This window comes from Poeciliopsis prolifica, unplaced genomic scaffold, assembly GCF_027474105.1.
Source record: "Poeciliopsis prolifica strain line A6 unplaced genomic scaffold, Auburn_PproV2 SCAFFOLD053, whole genome shotgun sequence".
NCBI classification, from domain to species: Eukaryota; Metazoa; Chordata; class Actinopteri; order Cyprinodontiformes; family Poeciliidae; genus Poeciliopsis; species Poeciliopsis prolifica.
Genome location: NW_026562428.1, coordinates 118,417 through 143,239, shown reverse-complemented (window position 1 = coordinate 143,239; position 24,823 = coordinate 118,417). Strand labels below are relative to the sequence as shown.

The window sequence follows — 24,823 nt, the reverse complement described above, 5'->3', positions numbered from 1 at the left end:
TGGAGTCAGATGCAATCATGGAAGATTTAGAATTTGAGCTAGAATAAATTCTTTGCTGCCATCACGTGGACAACAAGTCATAAAAAAACGGCCAAAAATCCTCAGGTTACAGCAGACCTGCAGCTGATGAGCAAAAACTATCAAGGAAGTTACACTGAAGACAATATTTTCCAGATGAAAAAAGGTTGAGGGGGATTTGTGCTTTCTGCAGGTCATTATTACCTCCTCACCACTTACCTGCTCATATATTGACTGTGGAGATTTCATATTCATCTGTTCAGGGTTCAGCTACCCAGGGAAGGAAATGCAATCAACTGACTTTGCTGCTGAGGTTTCTGCTTGCATTTTAATTTGTATTTGAGCGCCTCTGTGGCTCTTCCCGCTGCACCGCTCTCACTGTGGGCCTTTGAGGTGCATTCGAGATGCAAAGAAACAAGCGAACACTTCTATTTTAAACCATAGTCCACGCACAACCTTTATCTCTGCCCCCTCCAATTTGGTGTGTTACCTTGTCACCGTGGCGATCAATATGCCAGGGTAATGGCTGCCTGGAGAGCAGCACCTCCTGAATGACAGTTCTGGGAGCATGGCTGAGTGATGAAGCATTGTTGCCAGCTTAATTAACTTCCAGTTGAGTCTTCAGTGAATGCATTCAGCACCCCACCAACATCTTCCTCACCGCATCATTCCTCTTTCCATCCCCACCTCTACCCCGTTACCCTGAGCATAAACAACATGCCAATTAAAAAGGATGCTTGCACTTTCAAGCTGTTGTTGTTTACACACAAGTTTTGTAATAAATATTCATTCTGTTGTTATAAGATTTTTGTGCAGGATAATGTATTATAGATCAAACAATGTTTGTCCACTGAAAGAAAGTTTCCCTTGTGTCTTAAAGAGCTTTTTTACACACATACTTGTTTATACAGAAGCCCAGCAATGCCAGAGGAGACTGTATAGAGACATCTATTGCGCTTCAGTAGCTGCAAATTACCATTAAAGATTTCAATTTTCCCCCTGTCACTTCAGTTTTAAGTCAAAAGCTAATTTGCTTGCCTTGTGGCAAAGGAGATCAATAGATTGATTTCAGAGAATGAAGGTAAGGTCAGGGTAATGTTGAAGAAAGGGTTTTCAGGACCGTTTCATGGAATAAAAGATGAACCATGGGAAAGATACTCTTCACAGTTCAGCTGTTTAAAGTGGATCCTTGAGAGCAGAGCCCAACAGATGGACTGAGCTCATACAGTGCTTTGCTTGTATGAGGTGACCATTCATCCAGTGGTACTCATCAGAACTTTTTATATCATTAAAATTGTAAAATGTTTTGTAGATGTTTAGATATTATATAAGAAATCTGAACACGTTGTAGATAGTGTATGTCACTAGTGATTATCGTGTGGGAAACGTGCAACAGAAACAGAACAATTAAAAGCACATTTTTGCTTTTTACACAGTTTTACATTATTATTCAACAGTCACTATGAGTGGAACTGGAGTCACATGTTTCATCCTCCACATGTTTCACACAGGAAGATCAACAATGGTGCACTTCCTCCAACATTCATTAGGAAATGATTGTTTGCTTCTCAGGACAAAAATTTCCAAGGCTTCAGTTTAATGGATCATAAAACAATGTTTGTATAAATCATTAGAACATCTTTGAAAAATAAAGTTGTTATAACAAGGCTGAAGTCTATTCTGATGGACACATTTGGGATTAACCAGTAGCTGTAGCCTAAGACCAACCATATGCCATGTCAACAAAAAAAACCCAGCAAATTTAAAACTTATTAGATGGAAGAAAATCATTTTAAGCATGGATAGTCATTCAGCAACAGGAATTATAGACATATTGATACTATTCTGTTCACAATTTTTATCTTGAAATTAATGTCAATTTAATTTGCATATCATTCAGAAAAGATTGAATAGGAACAAGGTTACATTTTTCTGTTTGTTTTGTTTTTTTACAATTCAAAATTTGAGGAAAACAGATCATGATCTATCTTTTTTAATTTTAAGACAAAATATTAAAGATATTAAAAGTACACCATTTTTTGAACTTTACAGATGCTGCTGGTAATAGAAACCCAGCTCATATAACTTAGCTATTGGTGAGCTAACACTACGTTGGATGCTTTTCCACCTGACTTAAAAGTTTGAAGGCTCAGCTGAAGAGCTTCACAAAAATTACACAAATCGTTTTATTTTCCTCTGATTTTACCACCATCCCAGCAACAATTCATTTTTGTTTTCTGACTTGGGTGAACACACCTGGCTGGTGGTTGTCATAGCAGACAAACTGATTTTTTATCAGATATTTTTTTTATTTGATAATATGTCTGCAGTTTTAAAGGCAGACTTTACTTTTTACACACCAAAACCAAAAATCATTTGGTTTTTCCAGGTCCTGTAAACATAAATCAACCATCCTTTGCTTTCAGCTTGTCCAAGATCATAAGTGAAGCAAAAGCAGATTTTTCACGCCTCCTGCTAATTCTGGCTGATCCTCAGGATTTCCAGGGGCCAATAGGGTGATGAAGTTCCTTAGAATGTTCCCAGAAAAGCCTAACAACTGACACCGTTTTATATGGATGAGCAACAGTTTGACCCCAACCTCTCACCCACTCTCCAAATCTAGCCCACCCATCCAACAGTGGAAGCTCCTTTCAGTTGCTTGCATCCAGCATCTTATTATTATTCTAGCCATTATCCATGTATTATCCAAAGGTGAGAGTTGGAACCAAAAAATACCAGCAAACTGGGAGGTTTACATTTTAAGTAAAAATGCTACCTCCACAGCCTGACCTTGGATAAATGGAAGACAATGGACGATAGAGTTTGGTTGAAATTGTAAGATTTCTTGTGCAGAGGTGAAAAATTAAATATATTTCTCTTTCTTACAATTAAGCACTTTTTTACTCTATTGCTGGTCATGTATACAGCAGTCACCGGAGAATCCATCTTACCAAGATCCACATGATGTGTGGGAGAAATTGGCACAGTTTCCTCTGAGTAGTGAGACCTTTCTTCACGGTAGTAGATAGAGAAGTAAAACCATATATACAACTAAAGACATTTTGCTCTCATGTGATCAGAGCTCCTTCCTACTCATTTTTTATTTCTTTAAAAGACTTGAACCAAACTGAACTCCTTAAAGGTTTTTTCTCCACACTCATCTTGTGTGAAACTTGTTTTGAGAAAGAAAACCACCCAGTCAGTGCCAATACGCAATCCATGTCTTTCTTTCTTTTGTTTATTTTTTAGAAAATACTGTGATATTTTATTAAAAATGTTGCAGAAAAAGTTTATACAGGGGTCCAGCCAGAAATAGGTCTATTATCACTTAAGGCAAAACTGCAAAGAAATAAGACAAACTGAGGATTTTAAAACTACAATAAAAACCCTTTTTAGCTTGACTGGATTGGGGACCAAATGACAAGAATATACCTTTTTATACAATTTATAAATGCAGCGTAAAATTTTGTGATGTAATTCTTTTTCTCCTGATATAGGATGCAAAATGGAAAGGGCATTAATGGGTACTTATTTTGTTTTCATAGTAATTAATATTAATATTTACACTCATTCACTTGCTTGTGTAAACCAAAATATCACAAGTGGCACAGTATTTTACATATTGCTAGCATATGACAATTGGAAATGTCTAACATAGATGTCTTCACAAACATATCCAACTAATATCATTACAAAAATTCACTGCCTTTTTTTATTCCTAAAGAATACATTGCTGGTCACATTGTAAGCTCAGGCAGAGCTGAGATTGCAAGACAAAAATAAGCAGGAAAAAAATATGCAAAGAAAAGCAATAGAAGCGGAACAGAATGAAATCCAGTCAGACTGAAAATACTGAGTTAATCTCCTTTCCGGACCTTGAGTGTCTTAAAAAGTGAACATCAACCAACACACAAGACAGTACTGCATATGATGAACCGAAGAAATCGCCTCTGATGGGATTGTGTTCGCATTTTGGTCGTTCTGACAAAACTAATGAAACACAAGCTGTAGCCAGAAAAAAAAAAAGATTATTTTTTGGGATACATTTACACACAAAAAACTGAAAGCACAAGCCAAAAAAAAAGAACCATCCCAGCAAAAAAATAAAACTGAAAACAAATCAAATATAGAAATAGCTCTTTGTATTTTTAATATCTTTTTAAAAACATCTTTTATTTGCACGCATAATTATATTCCCTTTTAGTTTTCTTCTTTTTTTGTTTCTTTATTTTTTTGCAAAGTTTTTATAAATACATATCAGGCTGGGGTGTAGAATTGTGTGCCCAGGTCAGGTGTCCGATGCAGGAAAGATTCTGAAAAGATGAAGCTTCTTTGTTGCTGTCTTGTTGTCTTGTGTATTTCTTGCTCAAAAATTTCCATATAGGCCTTTTTGCCCCTCATAGGTATATTAACAGTCAGTCCTGGTTGCCTTCTTTCCAGTAAAACTTTCTATGAAGCTCTGCTTCACAAAGAGTTACTAATGTAACATTCATTCTGAATTTCTTGACAAGTCTATGAGCAATGCACCCTTTCAATACTTTTCAAGAAGGCGTGATAACAAAATATCATCTGCTTAGACTCAGAGTCTGTGCTTTTCACAGTCAATTTCACATATTTGCTTTGTGTTGGAATCTGGATTGGTCCCGGCCCAGTTCAGCTATACCCGTGTTGTCGAGTGGCCATGGGGCAAATTGGTACTGTTCTGGCTCCCGCCAAACGTGTTGAAGTTGTGCAGAGGCTGCATGCCAGCCAGCGAGTTGGGGATCATTGTGATAGTGCTGGGAGTCATCAGCGGGATGTCGTCAGGCGACCGGCGTAGCGTGAGGGTGTAGTCAGGGGGACAGGTGAGCCGCAGTGTGTCATGGCTCTGCAGGGACTCACACTCGTGGTGATGTTCGTGCTCAAGCTGCTGCTGCTTCATCTGTAAAGACATCAGCTCCTCGCTCTGCATGTGCGCCACATCATTAGCTGTAGAAGAAGTGTTCGCCGGGGCAGAGTTGCGCTGCGGGGTTGGAACTCGGCGGTTGGACTCGTGTCGCCGCTTGTCTTTCTTGTAGTAGAGTGCTGCGAAGGCGAGGATGTTGAGAAAAAGCAGAGACGCCCCTACAGCGATGGTGACACTGAGCTCAGTGGAGTAGTCTCTCTTGGTCTCAATCATGACAGTTGATTCCTCAGTCAGGTCTCCGCTCTTGCCCTGGTCGGTGGCTTGCTTGGTGTTGGCAGAAGGGACTCCTGGGTGGCGTGTGGTGGATGGCCAGTTGTTTTTCCCTGGAAAGCGTTTGGTGTAAGGGTAAGGAGTGGTATCCTGCGGCGGTATCTTGGTAGTGGTGGACACATACTGGAAAAACTCATTTATATTGTGAAGATGTGGAACAAGTTCCAGCCAGAACGCAACCTTGGTAGCCCGGTAATGATCCCGAACTCTTGGCTTTAGGCCAATGTGAAGATAGAGCTCGTCTTTGGGGTTGTACTTAGTCCAGGCTACTTCTTCAAACCGGTTAGGCTTTGTGTGGATGAATTTTGTGTCTTGTGGAACTGGCTGATTTGGATCTCTGAAAGAGAGAAAAACAAAACCAATATTCTCAGTAAAACCCATTCAGTAAAGTTTTTTCCTATCAATCACATGACAGCAGAAAGCTACGATTGAAATGTTTATATCAGTGATGTGATATCAACTATCAATACTCAATGAACGGTATTCTCAATGTCTTATATGTTTTGCTGGTTGGGTGTGAATACTTTTGTTAAGTATCAGTGTTTCTAAACCAAACCAAAGCTAATATCTGTTGTTTCACTGGGGACTAATGTATGTCATGTCTTATTACCACATCTCTTCAAAAGTAATGCATTTCCACATCACTCCAGGTTTATTAAATGAATGTTCTGTCATGACCTTCATATTTAATAATTAATTATTAATTATCGTGGGCAGCTTCTGAATTTTGTGCGAGTTCCGAAGGAAGAGAAAGTTAGACGACACTTGAAACATTTTCTTCTGAGATTGTGTTCAGTGAGTGGCAGATGTTGACCAGGAATACATAACAAGAAAGATTTTATGAGTTGGTTGTCATATGTGGTGATTTACCATCACATACTTCTGTGATATGTACTTTCCCTGCATCCATTTTCTGTGCATGAATCAAGTGATTGATGGTGACTGGACTGATGTAAAGCAGCCACTGGGTAAAACTGAGGAATGGAATCTTGTCATCCCGACTCATAAGTGGGTCCTGCTGGTTTATTTTCAGCACATTTTATTACAAAATTTGTAGGACTTTTTTTTTAGTTCTTTTCTCCTTAAAATGAGGTTTTCTTCTTTTATGTTAGCAATACTTTGTTTTATTGTGGATTTTTGTATCCATAATAAATCTAATCCTAAGATTGCCCTCTCACTGCTCTTGTGATGCATAAAGCAAAAAGTATTTATTTTCAAGTTAATTTAAGGGTTATAGTCATATTTCATCTCTAAGCAGTAATACTACAGTCTCCTGTGTTCTCTCAGCTTTGCTCTGTTTGAGGTCGATGCCAGCAGTCATTTGGCAAAACATGGGAAACCCAAAGGACAGGTTTCCTGTTCAATGTCCTGTAGATAATCTTAGTCCAAATAAAAAGACATAAAAATAAAAGTCATGACAAAAAACATCATGAGTGATTGAAGAGAAATCTTCATACAAGGGTCAATGCCAGACATCCATCTACATCCATTACCTATCGATGAGCATATTCACCTGTGAATAGGTTAACATACAATAGAAAAGTTCCACTTTCCTATTGTATCAAACAATTACTTTATGCAATAAAATACAAATTAATTATTTAAAATCATACAGTATTTTGGTTTTTATTTTGATAGGGCATTGTGATTCTGTAAATTTTTTAGGTGATCTCTCTCAGGGTTGATGTGTACCCACAATTAAAATTCTAGACTTCTATTATTTGTAAGAAAACATCAAAATAAATAAATCCACAGTGTGTCAAATACTTATGTTCCCTCACTGTATTTTCTGAAAGGGGCCACACAGCAGGTATGGTTGAAATCATGCAGGGACGACAATCTGTGTGATGAGCTGGTTGGTGGATTAAATCCAAAAAACAAAAAACACACCCTGACTGCATTTGGATAGAGTGTCATACTAATTTCCTGCCAATAACACACACTGATTGGGTCATGGGTCGGTACTGGAACTTTTGTTTTTCTCCCTTGCTACTTCATGTTGTATAAAATTCACCCAAAAATAAAAATTTGGGAGCTATGATATTTGAAAATGCTAAAAAGTCAGTGGAACATAAATAATTTTCCAAAAATGTTTAACTTGCCTGTTTTCCTTTTCTATTTGTTTTTATTTGTGCCATTCAAAAAAACAAGGTTATCAAAAAAATAAATAAATAACTGTCTCCTATCTGGTGCCTCCCTCACTACTTTTGGCAATGACAACTTCCTCATTGGAACTAGGAACAAAGCTGCTCGGCTCAAGCATCCCTGAAAGCTTCCCATGTTTCAGATGGATTCTGTTTTGGCAAACATTGATCTATTTTTCAGAACACACTGAGCCAGAAGCAGAGTATTTTCTAGGATAATAAACTGGATCAGAACACCACTGTGCCCTTCACTCAGTCAGAGGAATTTGCCCAGGAATCCATGCTAAATCTCCTAGAGTCATCACTGCTGAACTCTGCAGCCTATTAGGATGTTGGTGTCGGTTTATTGAGGGTCCTAATAAGGAAATGAAGAAAAGTGTGTGCAAGTAATTGAGGCCTTTTGGAGACAAAGGTGAGCAAAGACTTCTGAAACTAAGTAATTACAAATTTTAGATGGTCTACTGATTTTTTTACACTAAAAGGAGTGAAAGTCAATTTATATCTGCAAACACTAAAGCAGATTTCCAGTCAGTGGTTACAATCATGCAGCCCACTGGAGCCTCTTACTCTTCACTACTTCATAAGAGTGTTTTTGGCCTGAACATTCCTACTTCCTGTAAATCATTTACAGGCTTATTATTTTTCTATTTCTAAATTTGCTTATTCACAGGATTTAAATAGCAGCCAGTTAAAATTTTTACCAGGGACAAGAAAAATCTAATTTGATTGGTGACCATGAATGAAGAAGGATCACTTTGCTCTCACTGAATAAATCCTCCTACATGTTAGAGTGTGTACCAGTTAGTATGTACAATGGAAAGACAATATTCATGTTTTACCTAAAATATTTGACCCAAGTCACGGTTAATTTGATTATATATATATTTTTAAATATTATTATTCTTATACTTAGATCAAAATAGTTCAGTTAACTGTGGAAAAAGGGAAACTTTTGTCAGATCTAACATCAAATACAATGAATATAATTTTCTTATAACTAAAGTATGCAATTATTTGGTTTCAACAGTACCACTGGTAGATGATAAAAGCAGCTCTTCTGTCTGATTAAACTGCCTCCTTAGGAAGGGTCAAAACAGTTATCCAGTAAGGTTCGTCCTCCAGCTGGTAGCTGCATATGGAGCCACACAAAAACGATTGCTGGCATGTGGTAAGAGTTCCCTCAAGGCCTGTCATTGCTGTACAAACATATGTTAAAACAGACATCACCCCTCCCACCGAATGCATTAGAGATAAATTAAACAGAACCCTTTAAACCTTTCTCCCCTATAGAACTGCCAATTGCTCAATTATTTACATCCAGATTTTTGTAATGATCTGGTCTCTCACCTTTTTATCATCAGCATCGTATCATAAGGTGGACTCCAGAAAGATGGTGATTAATGGTAATTTTATCTATGATGTTTCTTCCCTTTAATATTTGGTTTTACCTTTTCAGGTTCAAATGAAAATCAATTGCAGTCAAAGATTTCTGGGTTCAAATCTTTGCTCAAATGTCGTGGATGGAGGCTGTAGGTTCTGCCGATGTGTGTATCGGTTCTCTCTGGGTAAAGTGTTTTCTTCACATAGTTCAAAATACGCATGGGTAAGTAGTTGAACGTGTTGTTGGGTTCTGTGTTGGCCCGGAGGTGAACTGGTGACCAGCCAGTAGGTCTCCCAACCATCACTAGAGCCAGTGTATGTGTGACAAGTGGTGTGTTTCACACACAACATGCTGGGCTCAGACATTTCTGATTGATTGCACTCTTGGTGCCATATGGAGACTAAGATAAAGAATCCAAGTCAAAACATAAGGGGATTAAGTGTCCTTCACTCAATGGGATAAAAATCAAGTGAACATTTACAGTAGAAAAAAGGTCTTTACCTACACTGTAAAACATCTAAAAGATTTTCTTCTGCTTCATTTGGTATTAATCAGACAAAATTTTGTATGAATTATAAAATGTACTTTCATCTGAAGAATAACAGAGTAGGATACATTTTCAATTTTAAACTCAGAAATGCTTTCCTTATTTCTTAGTATTTAGTCAAACCTTGAAACTTTGCATCTTGGGTCAAATGATTTGGTTTGGTGTAATTTTCACCAATTCTTCTGAACAGAACCGATGATACTGGGTTCAGATTTTAGACCGACAGTCCTCTTAAACAGGGTGATTGGTGGGCATTACTATGCTGTTCATAAAATAGTTTGAACAGAGGAAAGAGGAAACTTCAGATATGATAAAAGTCCACAATTCTCTTTCACATAGTTGGACAGATCTCCTTTTGATTTTGTACAAGAAGCTAAAGTGTTTTACATGTCGCCTTAACTTATACAGTCTCAGCCATCAATGTGATCCAGAGTTTGTTAACTGACCCATCAGGAACAGTAAATTTGCTGAATGTTTGTTTCTGATTTCAAAGAAACATTGTGTTTCATCATTTTGGCTTCCAGCAAAGATAAATTGTCAGGCCTGACTGATCTGAAATATGAGGTGATTAGTTTAATTTATTGTCAGACAGAATGTTAATCTGACAAGAAATCTGGCTTAACTTTGTATCCGATGGGCTTTTTCTAGAATTTTTGTAAGTTATTTTTTCTATCAAAAATCAAACGATCAAGAAAAATGGAAACTGTATTTTTTTCCAAAGTGAACACACTTTCATATTGTAACCTTTGCCAAAAACTGTGAGGGAAATTTTTTTAATTTTATTTTAGGAATAATAAAATAAATAAAATAATTCCGCAATAGAAGATAAAATATTTATCACCTCCTGTTCGTCTATATTTCTAATTACGTCTACCATTTTCTATCAAAGCAGAACTGACAGTTTTCTGTAGCGAAATGCAATCTGGCATGATCCCAACTGGAGACTTTGCAGTGAGGTGGGGAGACTTGCTGAGAAACAGCAACTCTCCAAGTGATAAATTTGCTTTCAGTAAACGCTGTCTTGGAAGTGCATAAAAAAAGCAGCAAGAGAAAAGAGCCTACCCAAAATGTGTGTGAGGAGACCAATCCCCCCGCTGATCAGGCATCAATTGAATTGGAGCCAAACAGCAAGCGGTGAAATGCTGCAGACTATCATGCTGATCAAGACTTTATTTATTCGCCTTAAAGTGAATTTTCAGTGTGACTGGGCCGCAAACAACCTGATGTCTAATCTCAAGGTGTGTGTGAAGCAAAGAAACGTGATCCAAATATAAATAGCAAGTAAATCCTTTCATCAAATCCAGCACTGCAGCAGCACCAGGGCAGGATTTAATGTGTTTTATTAACCCCCACTTGATCTCTGTGACTCACCGACTAATCGTTAAATGACTAATCATAGCAACAATATTTGTTGATACCCTGTCTCTGAGTCCAGGTTTGGAGCATTAATATTAAATGTTATTTTAGAAAACATTTAGCTGGTAATTTGATCCATCAAGAGGAGTTTAGAGCTTTATACACATATCTTTGGTTATGAGAGTGCAATGTGAAATGCTGATTATCTTGTACTAAGAAAAACTTCAGAATGTCTTCTGTGCATAGAGTGTGCTGAAAAAGTCAGACACATAAAACTTTAAGTGCATGTAATTTGTTCAAGATGTACAAGAACCTTTGTGAACCAGTAAAGAAAAAATAAATTCAGCTTTTACAATAATTTAAATCTAACCATGCTTGTGAAAATCATAGTTCACTTATTGATTCAACAGCTTATAAATCCATCTTTATCAACTTATAGTAATTGCTTTCGGTATCGCTCTATCATATTACATTCCTTGCACAGATCAAGAGAGATATATTTCTTCACAGCCTACTCCCGGCACATTGCATGTTAATGTTTACATCCAGAGATTTTGCCCATGCGTACGACGCTGGAGGGCAAAAAGACTATTATTTTACTTGCTATCCATTTTTCTGCCTTGGAAGAAAAGTTCACCTAACAAAATGGAACCTGGAGATGTAGGTATTATTCATTTAGTTCACTGCGAATGGAAATATACAGCAGAAAAATGCAGAACAGCTCAAAACCACCGGTATTCGTTTTCTTGCTCTCTATGTCAGCTATGCTCTCACAGAGCCGTTGCCGTTGTGACTGACTGACAACAGGTCCAGTAGTGTATCACGATTCAACACCAAAAATCAAGCAAACATTTCTCACACAAAGAACACTCAGTCATTACAGATTTAGGTGTTAAGATTGTCAAAGTCAAGCTAGCGTAGCTCACCTACTTTTAATTAAAACTTTTCCCTGATCTGGTGATACTCTTGGACCTTATTATTGTTGTGGTAGTGTTGACAATTAATAGCAAAGTGTTCCTTTTTTTCACATATCAAGAGTGCATTTAAGATTTATTGTGTTAGGTTGACAACTTGACAATGGTAGTCATTGTTGGTAAGTAGTTTGTTGCCCTTCAGCAGGGAGATGGGGCAGGATCTTGCATGCATCACGTAAAGTTCCAATTTCTCTATAATATTGTAGTACACAGAGGACTTCTGGTCCACTCATCGACTCTAATCAAATCCTATAGATTCAAATCTAGGTCAAATCATCCTGAGGACCTCACCACTATGCCAGCAGTTTGGTGTGAACTTATGGGGTCAAACATCTCTACTTTGGCTTCATCTGTTCACAAGTTCCAGAAGTTTAGCCTTTTTTCAAGATGCAGCTTTGTGAACCTATGTCGCACTGGCATGTTTTTTCCAGCAAGAAGACACTTTCCTCTTTAAGCTGTTTTTAAAATGCCTTGCTTGTTCAGTCTTTTTCTGATTATCCTGTAAATGAGGCCAGTAAAGGCTAGGATGAAGCTGTTAGGTGTTTTGCAGTTTCTTAGAGAGCATTTTGACCAATGGCCAGATGGTCAGTAAATTATTGTAATTCTTGATTTTCACACTTAATCATGTATTTTTAAAAATATTAACTGAACAATTTATGTATTTATTCATTTTCATCTATTTATTTGTTTATATTTTTTATTTATATTTATTTTACATGTAAAAAATATTTCACAAGTCATTTATTTATTCATCATGGTAAGTGACTTTTTTTAGTTGCTTACCATGTCACTGAATGAAGAATGAATTGAACAATGTATTTGAACATGCTTGATAAGAATCTGCAGATGAAATACAAGTGCATATTTTAGCAAAACATTTGTACAACACCTTTGTGTGTTGGAAGAAAGTATAGCCTTTACGATAAAATGCTGCTCTGAATCAACTAAAACACTCTGGAAACCGGATGTGGCCTCCAGGACCAGTTTGTGTGGAAAAATGACTCAAAATCTGCTGTTCTTTCTTGATATAGGAGACATTCCGAGATGCTGTCATTACCAAAACCATAATAAATATTAATAGCAAAGATATGAGAACAACAAGGTGCACCACACCTCTAGGTGTCATGTAGAAATAACTAACATGAATTGAAGTGAAAATAAGACTGTTTAATATCCGTCTATCATATATCACAGTGACAAAAGACAAAGATAAGAAAGAAAATGTTTTAGAAAAACTTGAACCTTACCCTGTTTTAGCAAAATTAGTCCAGTAGGTCATGACGACTGCACTCAGCATCACATCATTCTTTGAGAAATTGCAGTTAAAAAGATCTGTGGGGCCGATCATAGGGATCCCAAACACATATGGTACCTCGTCACCGTGAGCCGAATCGGCCCAGCTGGGCTTCATGTCACTTTGACAGTGGTGGTAAAAAGCATAAAAGTAGGTGGGGGAGCCGTACTGGGCGTGAAGGTCAGCTGTGGCCACAGCTGGCGCCACCCACTGGTGGTCAGTGAAGAGCGCCACAAGGGTCTTGCGACGGGTTTCTGGATTTTCCTTGTCTGCCCAGTCGGTGTACATGAATTTGATGGTTTCCCGTAGAGTGTCCTTTCCCTCTGGGTATCCATAGAGATGATCCACAAAGTCTGACACTGCAAAGTCAAAGTCATTGGCAGATACTCCGTCCTCACTGTCTACAATGCCGTCAACAAATTTGAACCCCTCGCCCTGGTTGACCCCCAGCATGATGTCGTAGTTCAGAAACTCCCCTTGTTCCATGAGAATCTGTGGGTCATCTGGGATTACGTCGCCGTCAATGACAGGCCCAAAAGCAATGTGATACTTTGCAGGCGTTACGTACTGCTCGATCAGCTCCTTGTAGTTTTTCTTTTGCAGGCATTCCACCAGGTCAATGGTGTCCAGCATGTTGCAGCCCACCTTCTCAGCAAGGGATCTGGTGTACTTTGCAGGCTGGTAATTGACGGCCCAGCTGGACAGCGCTGTCCCACTCTGGATGATGGCTTTCTGGAACAGATCTGAGATACACACTGGTATTAGTAAAACAATTCAAAGAATGACACTTCTCTTTTGTTGGCTACAAGCATTATCCAAAAAGAAGGGAATGTTTAAAAATTAAACATTAAGAATAATTTGAAATTCCGAATTAATTTATCACCACACTTTATCACCAGTGTGGTGATAAAGTGTTAAACCCCTTCTACATTCTGTTGTTGCTTCTTTTCAACCTGGCCGTATGTGAGAAAGAAATTGACCCCTAACTGGGAGGACCAAGCTACATCATAATAACCTCCATCTACATATAACTGGTAATGACTCTTTAACATCACTGTCCAGGAACTTTGGTCTACTGTGTTTTGTAGTTGTTCTTTTTTTTTAATTCAGCCAAATTAAAATGTGAATATATATACATATATATACACACACATACACATGCACACACACATATGTGTATATATATATATATATATATATATATATATATATATATATATATATATATATATAGATATATATATATATTTCTCCAGAGAAACTGGAGAAATTCCAGGGCCTCAGGGAAGAACTGGAGAGGGCCTGGAAGGTGAAGACCACAGTGGTGCCTGTGGTCATCGGGGCCCTCGGGGCAGTAACCCCCAAACTAGAACAATGGCTACAACAGATCCCAGGAACAACATCAGACATCTCAGTCCAGAAATGTGCAGTCCTCCTCTGGTAGAGGACCCGAGCTCAGAGGATAAGAACCACCCGCGGTGGGAGAGAAGGGAGTTTTTTTTTTTTTGTATATTCTCTTTTGATGATTTAAACTCTTCGATTGGATCAGGACGCTCCTGAACCATCACTTTGGTTTTGTGAGCCATTTGGACATGAATGTCCTGGTGTGCTTTGGATCATTGTTTTCCTGAACAACTCAAGTTTCCTAGAGTTCAAAATCACAAACTGATGCCTGGACTTCTGCAGGATTTTCAGTTAGAGAGAAGAATTTATGACTCCATAAATCATAACAAATCATGCCAGTTCTGAAGCCATACAATAGGTATGACTATCTTCCTCTGAAATGTTGTCGGTTTCACAGAGCAGGATGCACAGTATGATTTTCCCCAATAGTCTTGTGGAACATCAAGTTGTTTTTTGATACATTTAAGATGGGCCTTTGCATTATTTTTGCTCAGCAGTGGTTGTGCCCTTGTTTCTCTTTCTTACTTTGGAGTAATTAATTCTGACTCTGTCAATTATAAATGTTTTTCTGGGTTTTTCTGTGATGAATGAGGGCTACCTTTGAATTGGATAAAACCACTTGTCATTTCTACAACATTCATTCAACACATGAAGTAGACTTACCCAAACAGACGTTAGCTAGGAGAAGCAGGGTGACATCTACCAGTCTCAACAAAACATAGGGAGATCTAAGGATCTTGATTTGTCCTTGGGAAATGGACATGTTATGGGAAAGTGACTAATGTTCTTGGATTATTTATTTCCTACATTTGAAAACATCAAAAGAACAAAATGAGGGTTTTGAAGTGACTTTGTCAAAATGTAGGGTTAGGGGTTAGGCTAGGGTTAGCTGACATCAAAACACGGCTTGTGTTAAACCATTAACAGTCATTCAAGTCTTTAAATACTTGTGTAAATATTACAAGAGATTTCTCAGGCTGTACTTTGATTGGAAGCTTTTCCAGCTTCCAATCAGCAAACAGGTCACAATACATTTTCCTCAAAATTTTAGTTTTAGATAGTTCTATTTATACTCATGCAAACGCAGAGTTGTGACTCAACCAGGCCGATGTGGAAAGTATGTTTTGAGCTCAGAGCTAATATTTCCCAGAAGGCCTGTTTAGCTCTGTGCGAGCTTTTACTGCCGCCGCTCTCAAGCTGATGGCGAGCTTCGGCTCAACCTCGACTCAGACGTTCACTTCGAAATGGCGCACAGAGTGACAGTGAGGTTTTATGAGCCTGACATGTTGATCCACAAGGCTGATGATACTGCTTTTTTTATGGCAGATTTACAGCACGGTGAATGTAACAAGCCACATTACATTTCTCGGTGATGTATTGTACAGAAAATAAAGGATTCTTGGCAAGGCATGGGGCATTTGTTTACGACCACAGCCCTGAGTGCTGCCCCTTCAGAAACATCCAGACTTTTATCTAAATGTAAAGTAAGCCATTCCTGCTGCAACATCTACACAACACAGAAAAATGAAACAGATCTGCACACTGCAACAACAATATATACCGGTATTGTTTTCTTTGATCTTTTTTAACAAGCTCTTGCTCTTCTGAATTACCTTTTAAATGAAGCCAAGACACTTTCACCTGTTATTTCAATTTTTAAACTTGTACAGCAGGGTGTTTTTTCCTCAAAGCCTGTGTAGTCAACATTTAGATGGAGATATTTTTTTAAAGTAAAATGAGGTTTTAAAGTCAAAACAGAAGAAAAATTCATGAATTAAACATGAATATACAGCTGAAACACTATACTTAAACCTACTGTACCAAAAATTCAAAGGTTTTTCTCTCAATGTGGTGACATGGATACACTTAGATCAGCAAAGGCCAATCTAAACGAACCATCAAGGCAGCAAAACATGCCTACAGTCAAAAGATACAAGGTGTCTTTCATGATGCCAGCAACACTAGACAACTGCGGCAGGGCATCCAGTCTGTAACTGACTATAAAATCACATCTCCATTCTGCCAAAATGGCATTTGCTTCCTTAATGAACTCAACAGCTTCTTTGGAAGATATGAAGCCTTAAATAAAACCCCAGCAAGGAAAGCTACCTCTCACCCTAATGAACAGGCATGCAGGCTTGAAACATCTGCTGTGCAAAAATCCATGGGGAAGGTCAACATACAAAAAGCTGCAGGTCCTGACAACATTCCAGCAAGGCTGATCGAAGAACGTGCAGATCAGCTAGTCGATGTGGTCACAGACATTTTCAATACAACTCTGCACCAGACCATTGTCCCTTCATGTCTTAAGTCAGCTATTATTCCAGTCCCCAAGACAAGAAACCAACCATCACATGTCTTAATGACTTTCGATCAGTTGCATTAACATCTATCATCACAAAGTGCTTCAAGAGAGTGGTTAAGGGTCACATTGAGATACTCCAACATTTCACCCATTCCAGTTTGCATACAAACCTAATCGCTCAACTGAAGATGCCATCTCCACTGCTCTTCATCTGAGCCTGGTACACCTAGAGAAAAGAAGCACCCAAGTACAGATGGTGTTTTTGGACTTCAGCTCAGCATTTAATACAATCTTTCCCCAGGATTTGGTATGCAAACTGGTCTCCCTAGGCTTCAACACCAACAGAACTCAGTCTGTCCGTGTGGGTAATGACACCTCCCCTATCATTTCTTTGAACACTGGTTGCTCCCAGAGATGTGTCTTGAGCCCTCTGCTGTTTACCCTGATGACCGACGACTGTTGTCCCAGGTTTAACACAAACCACATCATGAAATTTGCAGATGACACAACAATTGTGGGATTAATTCAGGACAACAATGAAGTGAACTACAGAAAAGAGGTACAACATCTTGTGGACTGGTGCAGAATAAACAACCTGGTCCCGAAAGTCGACAAAACAAAAGAGATCATTGTCAACTTCAGATGGTCTCGACCGAACCACACACCACTCCTCATTAACGACAGAGCAATGGAGATTGTTAGCAGCACTAAGTTCCTGGGGGTTCACATTACAGACAACCTCAGCTGGACACCTCACATCACTTCACTGGTGAAAAAGACTCAGCAGCGCCTGCACTTTCTGAGATGAATGACAGGGGCTTCCTTCTACCTCCCATCCTCTCCACCTTCTACAGAGGAACCATTGAGAGCCTGCTGACCAGCAATGTCTCCATATGGTCTGGGAGCTGCAAGGCCTCAGACTGGAAGTCTCTGTGAAGAGTGGTGAATACAGCAGAGGATCATTGCCCCCTATCCATACCATTGCACACAGATGCTTCTTAGCCAGAGCAAATCAGATTCTGTCTGACTCCACCCATCCTCTCCATGGTCTGGAGGGGACCATGGAGCATTCGCTGCAGAACAGCCAGACTCAGAAATAACTGTCTCTCACTGGCCATCAGGCTGCTCAACAATCCCATCACTAAAACTGTCTAAGACTGCTTGAAAATATTAACTTACATATATTTAGCAACACATTACTATTTGTTCATTAAAGGCACACTTGTGTTTCTGTGTGCTCTGGTGGTCAACCGATGATATATCATTGCCAATTTTACTTATGTTTCTTTAAGCAGTGACAATAAAGTCTAAGGCTAAGTAGCCGCCACAAATACTTGGTTGCTGTTTATGGCTGTCGTCTTTGTTTATGTGATGAAGCTGTTTTCATTCCAGGGTTAACCAAATGTTCAGATTTTCTAAAGTCTGCAGCATAAAATCATTTGAAAAAGTCTCAGGCTTTGATGCCCTGAGGCAAATAGAAGTCCACACTGCCAAGCAAAACTTTTCTGCTTTTCATGGATGTTTCTACTCAACAACTTTAAATAAATTGTAAGAGCAGAAGTAAATGCAGATTCAAAAGTCAGCTCTGGCTTTAGAAGTAAATGTTGCTGTGCTTTGAGATGGAAATTCAACTTCTGTGCATGAGTCAGTGGAGGAGCTCATACCTTCTGAGTAATGCGAAAGGCAGAGCAGGCTGACGCACGATGCTCCAGCCCCAGAGCCGAAAATGGTCACTCTTTTTGGGTCTCCTTTGAAGGCATGGATGTTTTCTTTGATCCACCTGAGAGCCTGAATCTGATCCAAAAGACCGTAGTTCCCCTTGGCTGCCTGGTCACCCGTGCTAAGAAAACCTGCAGTGATAAAAATTGAGAAAAACATATAGCTTTTATTTATTTGCCTGCATGCCTGCAACAATGACTTGCTATTTGTGTTCATTCATGAGAAAAAGGTGTTCATGACCTCTACTCTAATAATACAGAAACTTATTTAAACTTTTGCTCTTACTGTGTCTTTCAGCAGACGCTACTAATCAAATGGATGTGAGGACTTGGAGCTTAGCAGTGTGTTCTCAGAATCCATGGAAGGAAAGACATCAGTAATTGCCTCAAAACACCATTTTATCTGCCCATTGGTCTGCCAGGGCTTCTGAGGTTGTTTCCAAAGATTTTGAAGTCGCTCTTTGTACACTGAGAAAGATTCTTCACATGCAAAATATCTCTTCTCACTTTTCAGCTACTTGTAGTCATCATGAAACACCTTTAAGTGAAAACCTTTACACTTTCTACGCAGGGTTTCGGTAAAGATGTACAATATTAGAGCTCATAATATTCTGAAGAACACTTGTTCTGAAGAAATTCAGAACATTTCAAATTTGTTTGAAATGGGTTTTCAATTTCAAAATTGAAAACCCATTTTCAATTTTGAAATTGAAAGGGTTAGGGTTAGGACAGCAGGTTGCTTTGGTTTCACAGGTGTTTATAATATCACTAGGCAGAACAATGTGGAATTTGAGAGATCAACCTACTATGGAGACTGGGATTAAATTCTAGACACAAATACAACAGACGATCTAAAGTTTTAAAAAAAGAGTTTGATTCTAACTTCAATGCAAAAACTTCAAAGAACAAGCTTTAATTAAAAATAAATGTTAACTCCTTTACATACATTTTATGGACATTGACAAATTTTTCAAAAACTTTTTTATAAAATAAAGTAGGTCTGGATAAAAAATAAATAAATAAAATAAAACAAACAAACAAACAAACAAAAAACAACAACAATTCAACCAATTTTTTCCTGACTGATATATGTCAGTGCATTTGTTTCTCTTCTTTAGACAGATCGGGGCATCATGAGATCCTGGAGCCTACGTCATGTTGCTCCTCTCTTTGTTTGTCTCAAATGTGTCGTTTGTTAAGGGGACTTTCACAAAACAGGTAAATGTGACGTAATGCAACATAATTATACTGTTAATGGAAATGCAGCTGAAACCTCATTACTCCACCACTCTGACTCCATCTACACATCCAAACAGACTTCTCTACAGGTTTGGAGTCAATACAGAACGAAAGTTCATTACTATTTGGCTGTGATATTATAATGGAAACTATCTGTTGATAAAAATAAAAAAAATCAACAAGCAGATAATTTCACTTTCAATAATACAAAAATATCTAGTTATAAATAAAATAATCTGCTAGTACAACATGTATTTTTTATACATTACTAAGGAATTAGTGACTTACAATAAGCTCCTATATTTTGTTAAAAAGTTACTTGTAAGTTGGTTTTGTCTTAATTCAAGTGTGCTAAGATATTTGCACTAGAAAGTAGACCAAAACTACTTGGTGAGATTTTGTGTTTTTGCAGTGTGGTGCTGCTTGTGGTCAGAGGGTTCAGTGGCTCACTTTGGTCAGTCTGATCCAGGGAAGCAGAGCTGAATGGGTGAATGTCTGAATATAGTGTAAAGCATTTTGGAATCCTCTTGACAAAGGGCTATTCAAGTACAGGCCAGCTGAAATCTGCATGGGGTGAAATATACTCCACTCTGTGTAAACCTCAAATGCACCTTTGTGGATCTGTGATGAACTGGAATACAATGAAAGGTAGTAGTACACATGCTGCTCTGCTGTTCCAAGTATGAACAGCCAAGTAGAGAAGTATGTAAATTTGATTGTACCCATTGCACCAGAAAAGGTTGCCCAGAAGGCATCCCATCCAGACTGGCCGGCCAGAGAGCAGCCTCTGACTTCCAAAAACTTGTTGACAAATTAGCAAATACCACTAAACCCATTAAGTGGCTTTCTAAATTGTGCCACTGGGGTTCCTGGCTGCAGGATCCTGCCAAGCCTGGCAGAAGCCACCGGTAGCTGTGACCTAACCAAGACTGAGGAAGTGTAAATGACAAATGGAAAGAAAACCACTTGGTAAGAGTGCAGGGGAGAAGCAGGATATGTAGCCTGTGGCTCTTTGATACACCACAGATCCAGTTTGTCATGGTGAGACAGAGGGAATGATGGGAAAAGGAGGGTGAGGATGGGGGTTGAGGATGGGGGCGGTATTAAAGGCCTACGACTGCCTCCTAGACCCTGCAGGACGGCCCTGATGCTGCTCTCCCCTTCAGACCCGTTTAAGCCCCCAGATTCTCATTTCTCTGCTTTCTTTTCCTCTTCCCTCACATCCCTCACCTCAAAGCAGCCAAATAGAGAAGCATGCTTGCAGGCTCTCCTCAGGAGGTGTGAAGATTAGTCAAAGATTAATTTCAAAGCACCCTGTCCCCAAAATAGACTCACATAACTGTCTGCTGCCTGAGACTTTACAAGGAAAACCGTTTCAAATAAGTAACAGGAATCAAATAAACAACACACACTCTACAGACATGTTCACATGTTAAACATGAACAGCATGGTCATTATGAACTGTTCATTTTTTGGTGTCAAATGTACGCATTCACCGAAATGTCCTAATGAGTGGTTTTGGAAGATATAGAATGCATTTTAAACTTTTACTTTAAATTCACAGACAATTAGTTGAAAAATAATTTACGAAAAATAATGTACGAATAATTTAGCATCTGCATTCTGGAGATGCTAAATTTAGTAGAGATGGTTCATTTGAATTTTGCACATCTAACAGGTTCACATTTTGGTATTTAATATGCAGATTATATAAACAATAGATAATTTACTAGATGACATCAAAGTTGTTGCAAAATGATTCTTGATAGGAAGAAGTTTGAGGCTAATTTGCGACAGTAGACAATGACTGCATTTCATGGGTTGAGTGTAGATTAAATCAGATGGTTACATAATCTGTCCTTCTGTTCACTGAATAATTTCACATTTTGAAAATAAATTTGCATAATGGAAACGCAATTTCTGAGAAGAAGTTCTTAGATGTTCCTTGAACATTTCTTCTAGACTCAACTCCTTGATCTTCAGTTGTTTAGCTGGTCAGTTCATCATCTTATAAACTATTGGCTGATTGAGACGTGTGCAGCTGAGATTTACCAATTTAAAGGATTTAAAATGTGAAGAAAATGAAAGAAACATTCCATGCAGGTAAACTGCCTGTGGCTGCAGTTGACATTTCAGTCCTGCTGCTTTTATCAGAGCGCCACCACAGAAATTAAACCAGAGCAGAGCTGTCAATACTCACATGGAAGAAAACACTAATGGCACACATTTAAAAATACCACTCAGGGTGAATCACAGAAAGAAAACACTTTGAACCAGACCACTGACAGGCAATTTTCATTTTCAGTTTCACCTGACAGGGACATTTAGTGAGTTCTCACTTAATGTAGTGTAATAAAATGAGTCTCAAGCTGGACTGATATTTCAACACACACAAAAAAAACAAGCTATTGCTTATCAGAAAGCAAAATTATAAAGCTTTTCATCACAGACTTTAGAAATTTCACCCGCCTGACATTGACTCAATTAAAGATTCTTTGAGTTTTGCTTCTCATTAGCATCACTCTGTTACATGATGTCAGGATTTACCAAAAGCCACTGGAGCCCCATCATGTTGAGCTTCACTGCTCTTTTGGAAACAGATTAATGTTATGTACCAGCTAGCCTTTATGTTTTTTAATTGAATGACTTTACTCATTCCTAACTTTGCATTAAAAACTTTCAATGTGTTGGACTTAAACATCCAACACGTTCAGACTATTCCCTCTCCAATAAAAATCAATATACAAAATGTATGTTTCAAAAATAATACACACTGAAATAAATAACAATCAAATTGCAGGGGTAATTGCTTGTTTCCAAGAAATAAAATTTTAAAAATGCAAATGAAACAAAGATTTGTCTGTGTAGTTTAAAAAGACTTTGGGGGGAGAGGGTGTTACATTTCATGCTAGATGCATTAATAAAATCCAAAATGTCACACAGACTGTGGCATGTCTTTTGTTGTGTGGATGTGCTATGAAAAATAAACTTGACTTGATTTGACCTGTATTTTATTCAGGAACATTTCCCGCAGAGACAATAAGCTGCTACTAGTAATTGTTTGCACTCAAACAATTACTCGGTATAGTCGGTGGAGCTATAATGCAAATGTTCCTGGTTGGTATAGTTGTTTTGTTAACATTTAGAGTCATAGTAAAAATAAAGTACGCACTCAAGCTGTGTAAATATCAGAGAATATACATAATATATTAAAATACTCATACACTTAACATATCAAGTTGTAAAATTATTAGAATAAAAGCAGAAAAAAATGTGCTTTCTTATGTCTTTAAGGAGAACTGATTAACAGAAAGTGTTAACGCCTCCATTGAAGCAGGAGTTTTGGATTTCTGCTACTAGTAGGTTTTTACTCAATGCCAAAGTGGACAGACATTAGCAATCCATTTAGAGAAGAAAAAGTGTTGGTGCTTATCACCCCGGAAGGGTTAGAATAAATGAGAATAAAGTTGTTGTTTTTTTTTTACAAAAATAAAGTTGTAATATAAGAAAATCTGCATGTGATATTATGAAAATAAATTTGTAACATTGCAACTTTATCCTCATATTGTTTTGACTTTATTTTTGTAATATTGTGACATTATTCTTTCAATTTTATAATATTATTCATGCAAATTTTATTCTTTTAATTTTCTTTATGTGACCTTTATGCTTCATTAGTTTAATAAACAGGATCAATGTGTATCTGATTGAATTTAAATAATATTTCTGTGAATCGGGGTTATATAAATAAAACTAAAATGAATTGAAAAATGCAGTCATGTGAGAATTCCAGTCGGTGGAGCTACAAGCAAAACATTTTCCACTTTTGCTTTTGTCTTGTGTAATGATAACAATATTATTGTTATCCTAGTGAATATATTGGAGTCCAATTTATGTTTAAATGTGTTGATAGTAAATCTCTAAAAGTGAAGGACGGTGTGTTTTCTTTTGACAACCCAACGGAGCAGCACCACTCTGCTCTGGCCTAAAGCATTGAAACCCTCTGTCTGCTCTATCTGTAGAAATGCTGCTTTCACAGGCCAAAGCTTAATGTAGGTCAGTCTGATAAAGTGCACAGAGCTCTGAGGTTTAAAAAGCGCCAGGATGGGCAGCCAATGGAAGGCCTTACTGATTGATTTCAGGCTCTAAATGGAGCAGAGGAAAAACATGTCTGGGTTGTCAAACTTTTCACATTCATTGGAAATTACAGACAATTCTGTAAAAACTGATACAGTTGTTGAACCAAGTGGGGAGGTCGCAGTGGCGGGGGTGGGAGGGGGCGGTAATTTTACAGTTAAAACCAGACAAAATCTGCTTCTCTCTGTCTGACATTAAATCAGGCTAAACTTTTTCTGCTTCAGGTCGTTTAAGAAAATTATTTCTCTTTCCTAAATGTATGAAGTTTGCGTCCACTAAAATTACTATGAACTGAAGCAAATTAGGAATACAGAGATTATGATGTCACGACTATAACAACTGAACTAGAAGAGAAACCCTGGAAGTGAAAAATGAATAAAGTCCTTCAGCAAAACACCAAATTGTTCATAAAGTGTCTTAATGTTTTTGTTTTTTTGTTGGTGTTTTTTTTTTTTTTAGCTCTGATCATAATTCCATAATTCCATAATTCACACGACCTTTTGAATTTGTCAATTCAAAAGGTGTGTGTGAACAAGGAGAACTAGAATCTTGACCTAGTCACTGTGGTTCTGTCAGGGTCAAAATTCAAAGTCAAAATTCCAGCAAACTGTTTTTAACAGCTTGATGAAAACAAGCCAAACGTTTCATCCACATCAGAAGGTTTAGACAATGATTCTATCCAATACAGAGAAAATATGTGAAATTTTTTTAATTTGAAAAATGTAACAAAATTCTCACCATTACTCCCCATCCCAGAAATGATTTTGCTGCTTCCCATACAAAAGGTGAATTTAGAGGGAGAATATTTAGGAGACAGAATGGATCTGCTCTGTATTCTGCAGCAGCTTTATGATATGGCCTATTTCCAAAGAGCAAACAAGTTTCAAATTATTTAAACCATACATTTAGACTCCTTATGCTCTTGAGTGCAATCATAACTTTATTCCTCTGCTTCCAGTCCCGTATGAAATGATTGTTCTGTAGTTGTTGCCCTTCATCGACTCCAGCTCTGATGGAAACACACCCGATAACTGTAAATTAATAATCTGAACTTGATGCTGTGAAGCGGGGAAAGCTGACTTTTAACTAAC

The 24,823-nt window shown here is 37.9% G+C and overlaps 1 protein-coding gene across 1 annotated transcript in view; it reads right to left on the bottom strand.

The window, feature by feature from the left end:
* Positions 1-1,613: 1,613 nt before the first annotated feature.
* nlgn4xa (neuroligin 4 X-linked a) overlaps positions 1,614-24,823 on the bottom strand; it is a 97,175-nt gene continuing 73,965 nt past the window's right edge. The window contains exons 4-6 of the mRNA XM_055059210.1: positions 18,303-18,488; positions 12,883-13,672; positions 1,614-5,570 (exon numbers count right to left, since the gene is read on the bottom strand). Of these exons, the coding sequence (XP_054915185.1) occupies positions 4,676-5,570; positions 12,883-13,672; positions 18,303-18,488 (1,871 nt within the window). The 3' untranslated portion in view covers positions 1,614-4,675. The remainder of the gene's footprint in view (positions 5,571-12,882; positions 13,673-18,302; positions 18,489-24,823) is intronic.